We start from the raw sequence: 12501 nt of genomic DNA, 5'->3' as shown, positions 1-12501 counted from the left end.
GTCTGTATATAAAAAAAAAAGAGGGGGGGGGGGGGGGGAGAAATAATCACTATCCAGATGTTGGTATTGTCATTAGGAAAGTTGAACCGAATTCCCTATTTTTGCTTCACTGCAAAATTCTGCCTTTGCTTGTTCACACTATTTTTGCATCACTGCAGCTGTGGCAGTACTTGAAGCAGGAGGGAATTCACACTGAAATAGTAGGGCAGAATTTTAAGAGTCCTAAGTGGCTGATGCCAGACCTAAGCTACAAACTTTTGCATTGCTCGGGAGAATAATAAGGTGTGATTTGTGCTAGAGACAGCTGTGCTGTGTAAAAGGTGCTAAAAGATGCCTTTATACAAGTGAATGCGCACTTTTACGAGTATACAGCGTTTTCCTTTAGGAGTCTGAAATGTACTGTCAAAAGGATAATTTTTCTGGAATAAATTATGTTTCCCGTAGTAAGCACCATGCTAGCTTATCGTACTAGCATAATTACACCAGCAAAAGCCTTTCAAGTGTAAACCCAGCTCATTCTCAGGCACAGTGCATGCTTTCCAAAGCCCGTCTATCACTAACAGCAGGCAGACATGCACGGTAAGGTTAATGGGACAAGAGTTAGCACTGAGGTCAGTTGGAGAGGATGTGGTGAAACAGGGCAACCTGACACTTTTGAAGAAACTAAAGTTGTCACTTATTTATTATTTGACCCACCGTTTCAGTCAGGGGCATATAAAAGGAAAGATAGCCTGAAGTCTCCTGTATCAGCAGAGAGCTTTGGAACTACCTCCAGAAATCAATATAGAATCCCAGTAACTCTCATTGTCAGATGCAGTTAAGGTTTGGATTTGTTTCTTTTTTTAATGGTTTTGCTCTCCGTACTGCCCGCCCCCCCCCCCCCCAAAGAAAAACCCACTTTAAATAACAAAGAGCTATTGATTCTCAGAGTTCTTGAACAATTCATCTGAGTTAACAAGCCCAGAAACACTGTGCTTTGGGGGAGGCAGGGCGGTGGAGATCCCTTTCCAAGAGTGATTCTATCAGACGATAGCTGAAATGCAGTGCACCCACTGTAAGAAGAAGATGTTTTGTGGACTGAGATGCAGATCCAGAGGGTTGTCCCGTTGACCTCCATCGCTCTACTGATGTCAGTAGAACTGCGACTATTTCCAATACAACAGGCTGTACCTCTGTATGTTTACTAACATAATGAGAAACATGAGCAAGTGGAAGTTGCATTTTAAGAATGGTTTCTGCTCCATATAAGAGCTGACCCTGTGTCAGCTGTTACAGAAGATACATTTGCTCATTAAAACAGTAACTTGAGTTCTGGTGTTCCTGAATTCTTTCTTCAAAGTACCATTCATTTGCCGAGGATTTTAGTCTTTATTGCTTGACTTTTCTCATTTGTAACATAAGGATAGTTGCCCTCAAAGGGAAAATGAAAATTTAATTCGTAAGTATTTACAGTACAATTTGAGATCCTCCTTTGGAAAGCGATGTGGTTATACAGTGTACTCCTTTTTAGACTTTTACTAACCTAAATCTATAAATTTAAGTGTTTTGAAGTCACTGTAGAGAGTTGGTTAACTAAGCAAATAACCTTACACTGCTGGAAATTTGGCGGTTAAGGAATGCAGTTATAATCTAGGGTTTCTTGTCTGCAGGATACACACAAGCCGCAGATTCTTTTAGAGGCGATATTGGTGGCCACTTGTACTTTATTCCTCCGGATCTGCTCTGTATTATTGCATAGATACTTTCATCCACAATTAAAGTGAACATGTTAGTCATGTTCACTATGAAGTATGATTCAGTAGCATGGGGTGCTCCTATTAGTAAAATTATTATTTTGAAAGAATACCCTTCAGTAAATAGTTAGGAGACCTTCAGGGGATTTTTTTTTTTCCCCCTGTTTTTGTTTTCCTCCTCCACCTTTGTTTCTTACTCAGTACCCCATTCGGGTCTGCGTGTTTCTTAATAGGATATTGTCAAATGAGTAGTGTACAATATTTTGTTCACTGTATTTGGATAGTTACAATAAAGCTGTTTAGTAGGCTGGCACAAGCATTGATGTTCAGTCAGCATTTCTGAAAATGTGACTTCCGCTAAAAATAGATACCAGAATGAGGGTGGATAGCAGTATGAGATTAAACATCAAGACTGCCTGAGTTCTCTTAATCAGTATTTGTCCTGCTGTGAGAAAACATCCTCTGGAACTCCTAACTTGCGTGTTGGTATCTTTAGTTATGTTTTTAACAGATTAGTTTTCCACTTCAAAAATATCATCATATATCCTTTGAATTTATATATGTCAGCTTAAAACAGTATGGGCCACTAATCTCCTTTTTATTTACTCATGCATTTGACTAAATTGATCTGAATAGTCTAACCTGACATAGTGGTTTGCTGTGGTACCAACAATTGGTGGAGACTAAGGAACAGGTGAACTATCTAATAGTACTTAACACTTTTTGAACTGTCTAAATTTCAGATAGGTGCTCTTTTGAAAGGCACAATTTCTTATTACTAAACATTACTAAAACTTTTAATGCTGAGGCAGGTTTTTTGAGAAGATACATGTATTGTCTGTCTTGTGCAGAAGTCTTAGCTCTCAATGCATTTGAGAAGTGGTTTGGAAGCTTCATGTTGAAGTACTGGTCCTGATGGTGATAAATTGTTGTGTCTTTAAATAAACAGGTATCTATTCTCTGTTTTATTTGTTTGAACAAGAACAAACCCTAAAATCTGGTAATGGTAAAGAATAAATATTTGTGGCTTTGGTTTTAGAGGAAGTTCCACTGTGCAAGTTTGACATCTTGGCCTCCCTGGCTCTACTCTTTATATGATGCTGTAAGTTCACCCTGTGTATTACCAAATAATCTACAATTAATTCTGTATGTTTTAATATCTAATTATTGGATAATGTAAAAAGCTTTAATTTTGTTGGCTCATAAGTTACATTTTAAAGAAGTGTATAGTTTTCAGTTTACCATGAAAGGAGCAGGAAGGGCTTTCCCCCTCTGTATAGTTGTTCACTCATGCTAGAGCATATGTCTGGGGTGGATAACAGAGGTTCAGGTTCTTGCAGTGCTGTCTGCAAGAACAAAAACTTGATCCTCTGTCCCATGTGCTCCAGGTGAGTGTCCTAACCACCAGGGTGCTGGATAGTCTTAGGTTGGAGTTGGCTGTTTGAGTTGGCTTACTCTTTAAAGAGTATTTCTTTATGTGCTAATACTAATATGTATATTAGTACATAAAAGAGCTGGTGTAAGAGAGGCAAAAGTAGGGAGTAGGCTAGCCCTTATCCTGTTTGTGCAGTTCTAGAATTTGAATGGTTGTCTCCTTATCTCAAATGAGTTACAACCACCATTTGCCGTTGGTTCATTTTGGCCCATTTCCCATTCTATTTTGCTCTTGGTTTAAAATATGTAGATACAAAATGAGTCTGTAATTATTGTAAGTCTTAAAAGCTAATGTCCACTTAGGGAAAATAGCTTACTCTACATTTGCTTCCCTTTTTTTTTTTTTTTTCCCCTAAGAAAACAGAAATACCTATGTATTTAAACTAGGCTTTTCTTCTAACAAAAGGAAACCTTGATGGAAAGAGTCAAGAGGCAGCTACATGAATGGGATGAAAATCTTAAAGATGAATCTCTTCCAGCAAACCCAATAGGTATGATATTGTTGAGCTTATGAACTCAAATTTGGTTTTGGGGATTTTTTTTTTTAAGTTTGTAAGAAAACAAGGCTTAAATAATTACCTCTTTTTGGTAGTCTATCCCTCACTTCCAGTTTCCAGTAAATTTTGATGGTTGACTTTGACAAAAGGATGATAGAGCTTTTAAAGACATGAACATCCTCCAGCTGTGCCAAAACATCTTCAGTAAAAGAAGTAGAAATCCATTGTGCGGGAGGAATGTTTCATAAGAAAACAAGAGCCAAAAACCATACTAGATTTTTAAAAAATTATTATTACATAGGTTTGTTAGTATGTATAATGTCTTTGTTACTTCATATTACCTCTTATCTGATATGAGGGAAAATATCACCAGTCACCTAATCACAAAAAAGTTGGGATCAGATTTCTTGCCATAGCAGGCATTGGGTTTATGCCCCAGTGAACAAGCCTCTTCTCTCTGCAGGTCTCTAGTATCTAGTAAGCTGGAAATCTCAGCTGAAGCCTTTCTGAGGGGGCAAAACATTCTTTCCTGTGTAGACTTTCAAATACTTAATAAGGGGGAAATTCAAACTGCAGCCTTCAATTAAAGTCAGTTGAGCACCAAATGCAGGTCTGGGCTCAATAGTTTTGACGTACATGGAATTCTCATTTCTGATTTGGCTAAAGTAGTGGTTGAAAGTACTTCCCATCTGCTTTGTCCAGAGTGCTGCTTAGAGGACCGTGTATGGCAAGCATATGAAATAATATGAAAACCAAAAATCCAGTATTTTTTTGGCACTTCTTTTCTCATGATTCACAGCACACTGATGTTTTGCTGACTTTAATTTTCAGCTTTTGAAGTCTTTTACAGGCTGTGAGGAATGGGATTTCCAGCTTAGCAAGGTTTTTGTTAGCTAAATTAAAGAATGACTGCAGTAAAGTCCACTACCTTTTTGTATTTGTGCCTTTTAATATCGGATTGAAGTTGCTGCCTGAGCATTTACTATCATATTAAAACTTTGGGTTTGTTTTTTTTTTTTTTTTTAAAGTCTGTCATCCTGACTGACTATTTTTTTGGATCTAATTTTGGTCTGCATTCAAATGTGGAAAAACACTCCAAAACCTCTAGAAGGGAGTGTATGCAGAGTTACGTCTCTCTCCTTCTCACAATATAACAGTAGAGAATACTTTTATAGTACTAACATGAGCAATATAAGTTGGTTATAATTTATGAAGGAGGTGTATTTTGGGTTTTGTTCTTTAATTTTTCCTTCTCTCATAAAAGCTTGTCTGTCTTTTTGGAGGGGAAAAAAAAAGAGGAAGTACAAGCATAAAGATAACCACTGGTGGTTGGAAAACTCAGTAATTCACTGTCTAAGTGGAATTCTGTATTGGACAGTGTTCTCCAGGGGTCTGTTCTGGTTTTGGAATATGCTACCTTACCATCACTGCTCAGTTTCCACCACTGGTGATCTTAAAGTGTGGATTAGACAGATATCTTAGAGGTTTTCATGATCCAGCCTTAGGGTGGAAAGATGTACCGAGATGACCTCCAAAAGTCTATTATAAACCTAAATTTTAGCACTCTTATCTCTAACTGAGTAGAAGTAGTAGGTTTTATTTTTCTTCAACATTCTAACAGGCCTGGTACTTCTCATTTCTAGATTTTTCTTACAGAGTTGCTGCTTGCCTGCCAATTGATGATGCATTACGTATACAGTTGCTTAAAATAGGTAGTGCTGTACAGCGACTCCGGTGTGAATTAGATATTATGAACAAAGTGAGTATTTTTTTCTTGTCACTAAATGATTCTCACAAAAAAAATAGAAGTGACTTACAATCTCTAACAAAAATGTATGAAATTTCAAAGAGTACCTCTAGAGAGTCAATTTGGGTGTTCTTTTATTTCTTCCTTCCCTTTTAAAAGTTTCCTCAAGAAAGCAAATGGTCTCTCTCAATACTAGACTTTATGTTTGGCAGCAAGAAAGAAACATATAATAATATTTGCTTTTGTTAGAAATCATATTTCAACACCTCACAGCACTTTCTTAGCCAAGAGATGGTGCTAGAAGTCCAATGTTGCTGACAACCGTCTTATGAATATCATAACCCCATATCAACACTATAATACATTCCAATCAAATAGCATTGTGTCATGAAAACTTGTGGATTTTGTAATAAAAGATAAAACTTCATAGTATCAAGCTATTGAGTATAAATCTAAGTATTGGACTGAAAGGGTTTTTGCAAAAGACATTTATTGACTTGTTAGGCAATATCTTTTCAAGATGTTCAAAAACTTGTCTTCCCTTCTTTCCATTGCCGTGGCCATGTAATGCTCTAAATGTAGGACTTTAAAGTTTTATTTTTACGTAGTACCTTTCTTAATAATAATATCTACTATAAGTAATGTATTACAACTGATAATGCAGCTAAGTGTCAGTCAACCTCATGCTGAGTCCGGCTGTTTTAGGAACAGCATTTGCAACGTCTCCCAACAGCAGTTCAGATTGCTACTCTCTTTTTAAAGAGAAAACCCTGAAAATAGCCATTGGTATAAATACATACTTTACCTGTAAACTCGTTTGTGTTTGGTGGTAGCTGGAATATTTACTTTTTGCTTCTTGAATGCAGGGATAAATTACTATTTTGTTAATACATTCATATCACAAAGAATAGCTATATACATCCTGATTGACCCTCACCTTTTATCATTTTAATACTGTTCCTCTTCCCAAAGTTCATGCACCAAAAATGTAAAAAGTTATATACAGAGAAAAGGAGACAGAAAATCTCTCTTCCAGATTCTGAGTCAAGAATGGACGGGTCTTTGCGTGAGGCTCTGTAATCAGATTAAACTTCATTTGTCTTTCCTGAGTCAGAAACTCTGAAAATACTCTGATATGCTCACACAGGGGCTTGTCCAAGTGAAGATCCTAGGCACAGCATTTTGTTCCAAAACATAGTGGATCATTTTTTGGGTAATTTCACATGCATTACCCTTAAAAAAGGGGTAGAAGTAATGCACCTCCCGAAAATTGATGGTAGTGTTCTGCTAAGCTGATTTAAGTGCTTATTTTCTGGGCAGTGTCAGTGATGAATTGTTTTGTTCTACTTCCTAGAAATTGTAGAAGATAGATTAATCTGTTATAATCGTTAAGAGAAAGATCAGCATGTCACATATTTTTTGTGAGGATATTAAAACCATTGATCTACAGTATTCTCAAATTTTAGAAAGACTTAATGATTGTATTTATACTCATCTACCTTTTCTGTATTGTATTTTAGAAGAGCAAAGGTTGTTTTCTAAATTAGCTTTTAGAGACCTTAGAAGGTTGACTCGTTTATTATCTTTGTGTAGTCAGATCCTCTTGTATGTGTGTGTGTTGGGGGGAGTATATGAAAATTGCTTTGTCTTTTAGATAACAATTAATGTTTACCATAAATAAGTAAAATGCATAGAAAAAAAGTTATCCTTTGCTAGGAAGAGAAAACATAAGTGACTGCTGCCCAGATAAACAAAAGAATTGGTACAAAGTCTGTTCTGAGGGAAGGGGAGAGACACTTATTTGCCGCTGTGCTGACAAGCGCCTGGAAATGAATGAAATTACCCTCTTTGTTTTTCTTTTGAAGTGTACATCTCTTTGTTGTAAGCAATGCCAAGATACAGAAATAACTACCAAGAATGAAATATTCAGGTGAGTTTATTGCTCTTAATCTTTGGGAGGTTCTTGATCAGAAACATTGGCACAGCAAAACAGATTAAGCTAGGTTATGTCTTACAACTACTGTGTTTTCCAGAGTTCTAATAAAATTTAAATAAATATTTATAGGAAGTTTTCTTTATAGAACAAAACAGGTTACTTGAGCTTTTTTAATAAAAAGTTAGTAAATCTGAACATCACCACGTATATTGTAACGGAAGCTCGTGTGAAAGGCCATGTTATGCCATCTAGTCCAGCACCTTGCCACTGAAGAGTTTTGTAACACCAATTTGTTATATAGATTTTTCTTTTTGTCCTATTATTTATGAACAAAGTTCATGAGATCCTGAATTTTATTTCTCAGCACTTCATCCCGACTTCTAGGTGTCAACAGTCTTCAACAGCAGATTAAAATGCACTAATTGGGTGGCATAGATAGGCTCTCAGGATGTTGTCATGTGAGGAAATTGCCTATTTATGTCATTAACCGTTATGATACCTTTTTTATTTTAAGAGTATGGGGTTTAATCTTAATAACTGCACTAGGCAGTATGTTCCCATTATATATTTGACCTATACGGTATCTTCCATGTTCAATGATGATAAGACTATACATTTTCCAAATAATTGCTGCTTCTGTCAGTCTTGGCACTGTTTATCTTGAATAACGAATAGCTGTCCATCACCTATGATACTGTGAAGGTTAAAAGATGTCTTGGTTTAACAAAGCAAGACTCCCCACAGTTTTCCTTTATCAGTGTGATAAGAAGCTGATGTGATAATTAAAAACCATTTTTTATCTTCTATTCAAATAATGGATTCCAGACACTATGATTTCTGCTGTGTCAATATGATGTACTTTAACAGAAGACTGCCAAAAAGTTAGTGTAATGAATGAACGTTTTTGCTTACTTGTAAAGTTAGATTTAAAAGTAGCAGTATAGATGTTACTTGGTTTTATTGAAAGATGGTATTCAAAAGCAGCAAGTAAAATAAATTATGAGTCTATCGTGTACTTTTTTTTATATACAAAGCTGTAGGTTTTTGAGGGAAAGATTATACCTACCTTAAACGAGGTAGTTTCCGTAGCATCCCGTCAGCTATCATCTAAGTAACTTGTCCCCTTTAACACACAGCTGGGTGAGGTTCATCTGAACACGAGGATGTTTTAATCCTTACTGATGGTAATGTCTTTTAAAATAGCTTTTCTGAACTAGGGACTTAATAAGTGGATAACAGGAATAATTTATGTTAATATAGAGTGCATCGGATTTATAACACCGGACACTTAAATTTCTGCAACTCTAAGAAAATCTGACCAGTGATGTTTTACTGTAATATCTATTTTCTTTCAGTTTTTAGTAATATAATTAAAGGTACTTTCCCCCCGCTACAGCCTAAAGTCATTCTTGTGCTATGGAAAATAGTTTTAATCATGGTTGGCAGTTTTTCCTCTGATGATATTTGACAGCATTTGATTTTTTGTTTCTTCCTTGAACTCTGACAAAATTATTAATTGTCTGTTGTAGTTTATCCTTATGTGGACCCATGGCAGCATACGTGAATCCTCATGGGTACATCCATGAAACCCTTACTGTATATAAAGCCTGCAACTTGAATCTCAGTGGACGGCCATCGACAGAGCACAGCTGGTTTCCTGGGTAAGAAAAGTTAAAAGAAGTTTTGTTAATAAATGACAAACTTGGTTGTAAATGTATTCCTGTGATGGTGAAGTAGTAATTATATAAGTTTTGAAACGTATGTTGTCATTTTGCTCATATTAAGAATGGGAAAGTAAATTTAGACTTATTCAAAATACAGGATAACATGGAAAATTCAGTTAGAATGTTTTCAGGTTTTTTTTTTTTTTGAAGTGGAAGTCTTAAGATTTTAAAAATAGTCTAGCATCTGAGAGCTGTAAACAGGATACTGATTGTCTGGGAGTTTCTTTGTGTCAAGTTTTATATAAGCTACAACTAAAATAACAATTGTTGTTTCCATGCAGCTTTTTTTGATTGTAAAGTGCAAATGAAAACCAGAATACTAAATGCAGCTATTCTCATGAAATACTTTTTTTTAGATCTAAAAACTGAATAAAGGCTTCATGAATTTAAAAATTTGTATTAATACGATTACCTTTGATTTTTATTTAAAATTTTTTTTAATTAGTCTGCCTCTCTGAAACAGTAGCAGAATTAATGGTCAGGATATAAAAGTTTGCTGAATAATGACAGGTCTTGCATCAAAATGTCACCCCTTTCTGGTAGCTTGAATTTAATTTTTGTGGCTAGGTAAGTACTCCTCAGGCGCTCATTCAAAAGATTGAATATTTAACTCTTGACATTTCAGGTATTTTTAAACTACATTTGAATTTTAGTTTCACAAAAATATTCTTTAAATATATTTTCACCAAATCATTCTTGTGTGTGGTCCTTTCTGTGCCAGAGTGTCAAAAGTCATTCTTCTGTCCCGTTGGCTAGCACGGCCTCTTCTAAAGCAGCATAAAATAGTATGTTGCGATCTCTGTAGCCGGTCCAAGGTTCTTGACTAATACATGTACACGTTTACTCTTCTATTTTTCTCATGTTGATCATGGGGTTGTAGGGGTTTTTTTCTGGTTTACTACACAGTGCTGAGTAATGACATGGAGGGTGTATGGCACATCTGTCACAAGACATGCGTGCTTTAAGACTCCCTGAAGAAAACTTGTGGCTTATAATATCTGGAGTTAATTTTTCTCATCCTTATGTGTATTCTCAGCTCTTTTCTTCTATGAGGGTTTTGAAATATTCATGTTCTGCCTTTTAAAACTGTTGAAGAAAAGCTCTGTTGCTCTGGAAAGTGCAGTTCCCTGTTAATCTAGGAGCAGTGCAAAAATCGCTTTTATTTCTGTTAAGTAGCTTACTCTGAGAACCATTTCCTGACTGTTCTTTAAGGCATACAGCATTTCACTGTACTGTTGAAATGTTGGGCTAATAAAATTCTTTAGTTGCTTTCTCTATTTGAAGGCTGATTTTTAAAAAAAAAAAAAAGAAATATTTTTTATTATTTTTAAGATGTGCAGGGTTTTTGGATGGGAGCTGGGCACCTCGATTCCTGAAGATTCTTTGAAAATGTAGCTTGAGACTAGTATTACCTGACTTGATGAGTTAGCTGTGTTCCAGTATTTTTTTTAAGATGTCTTTTCTATACATGTTAGCATCAACCTCTTGTTTTGTTTTTGGTAGATATGCCTGGACTATAGCCCAGTGCAGAATCTGTGGGAACCACATGGGATGGAAGTTCACAGCTACCAAAAAGGATATGTCACCTCAGAAATTCTGGGGATTGACACGGTCTGCTCTCCTGCCGCGGATTCCGGAAACAGAGGAAGACTCAGACGATGATAGATCACCGTTACTCTGCCTGTAATCTAGCAACCTGCTTTGGAGACACACAGGCAGTAGTCTGTCTCTTAAATGCATCTGCTCAGTTCTGCTTCTGATGCTTACTTAAACTTAAAAACCCCAAGAACCCACACCCACACACAGAAACCAAGCAAACAAGCAGGCTCACTGCATTCGGGTTTGGTGTGCATCCACATTACTGTTGTTTCAGACACACTGAGAACTGAAGGCTGAGTCTTTAAAATGACAGCTGAGGAGAAGAGGTGGCATGAGACACCAAGGAATCAATCTGATCCATCTGGGCAGACTTGAGACTGAACTTTCCTTGTATAATTTCGGAAAATGTTTACTGCTATCAAGTTGCAGTGAAAGAAGGCGGGGGGAAACTAAAATTACGAATAAACACAGTATAATTTATGCAATATATGTGTGCTGGTAGGATACCAGTTACTTGCTGCCAAGTATTTTCCACAATATACTTAAAAGTGTTTTTGCTGAGAATCCCCGTTTCTAACGATGTGGAATACTTCAAATGTTATGCTTGTGCTGTTTCTCAGATATCTGCTGAATAACCATCGAGTACAAGACTGGAGTATCTCTTCTGGCTGATTCTGTGTCGGTAATGTCAGTGGCAGCGCTGTAACTGGCAAAAGCGGGAGCTTCCTGCTCCCTGCAGCTGGAGCAGTTGCGTTGCAAGAAGCCCTTTGAAAGGAACCCGTGTGAAGTACTCAGTCCTTACAAGTTGTCTGATCTGTTGAGTCTATTTGCCTTTAGAAGTCTTAAATTCTAAACGAACTATACAAAATATACAGGTCAGTCCCAGAACATAGACTACATTGTCATTTGCTGTTGAATGTGTTTATATTTACTTTTCAAAATTATTTCTGTGAAGATTAGCTTACTGGCATACATGTCCAAGGTTCTGGAGTACTCTCTAAAATATGTAACTATGGAGTAGTATTTATTTTGACAAGGGAGAGGCAACATCTCTTCAATTTTTTTTCTTTTACACTTTCATACCATAAAGTAAAATTTCACATTATCACCCTTACCTTAGAAAGAGCAGAAGTTTCTAAATAAAACAGGTATAAAAGGCAGTGCTTTTTTTTTTCCATCTGAAGTGCTGTCTGTGCTACAGAAATCAGGTGCCAAAATGGGGCAGTTTTTGCCACTGATTTATTGGTAGTTTTTTCCCCTCAGAATGCACTTTGGTGATGGAAAACGAAGATTTCTTCAGTATGTGTGTGTACGTACACACTTGTTTTTTCTTTTGAAGCTTTATCATTCACTCTTTATTTCTTCACAGTAAACCTTTGAGAGCTTGCATCATTAAATGTAACGACACGAAACTACTTAAGATTTAAGACATCGGCCACTACTTGCTGGTTCTCAGTCACGCCCCTACATCAAACATACGTAGCATGGACAGATGACTCCAGAGAAGGGCTAAGTCAGGCCTCTCTACAAGACCAGCAGCTGATTTAAATGGTGGTGTGGTAGCTCTGACAGTGAGGCTGGAAAGATACGCAGATGTGCAAAGACGCTCGACGCTGAAAGGCTGTTAGGATAGTTTATTATGCTGGGTATTTAGAAACTAATGATTGTGTAACTCAGGTTTGGTTCTTTGAAGCCTTCTACCTCTGTGCTTCTGTGATAACTTTTGTTCTCTCCATAGACATCTTTAATACCGTATTTAATTTTGTGTGCGGTGCTCTGACTTGCCAGTGAACTGTGAAAAGCAATACTTCTTTGAATATTATTCTGAACA

At 36.6% G+C, this 12501-nt stretch overlaps 1 protein-coding gene across 1 annotated transcript in view; it reads left to right on the top strand.

The window, feature by feature from the left end:
- CRBN (cereblon) overlaps positions 1 to 10758 on the top strand; it is a 17169-nt gene extending 6411 nt beyond the window's left edge. Inside the window, exons 5-10 of the mRNA XM_010292725.1 lie at positions 2773 to 2835; positions 3574 to 3658; positions 5308 to 5423; positions 7277 to 7341; positions 8877 to 9008; positions 10575 to 10758. Of these exons, the coding sequence (XP_010291027.1) occupies positions 2773 to 2835; positions 3574 to 3658; positions 5308 to 5423; positions 7277 to 7341; positions 8877 to 9008; positions 10575 to 10758 (645 nt within the window). The remainder of the gene's footprint in view (positions 1 to 2772; positions 2836 to 3573; positions 3659 to 5307; positions 5424 to 7276; positions 7342 to 8876; positions 9009 to 10574) is intronic.
- Positions 10759 to 12501: the final 1743 nt, after the last annotated feature.

Source organism: Phaethon lepturus, unplaced genomic scaffold (genome assembly GCF_000687285.1).
Source record: "Phaethon lepturus isolate BGI_N335 unplaced genomic scaffold, ASM68728v1 scaffold26568, whole genome shotgun sequence".
In the NCBI taxonomy this organism is placed as follows: domain Eukaryota; kingdom Metazoa; phylum Chordata; class Aves; order Phaethontiformes; family Phaethontidae; genus Phaethon; species Phaethon lepturus.
The sequence above is the reverse complement of the archived record's forward strand: the minus strand, read 5'-3'. Positions and strand labels throughout refer to the sequence as shown.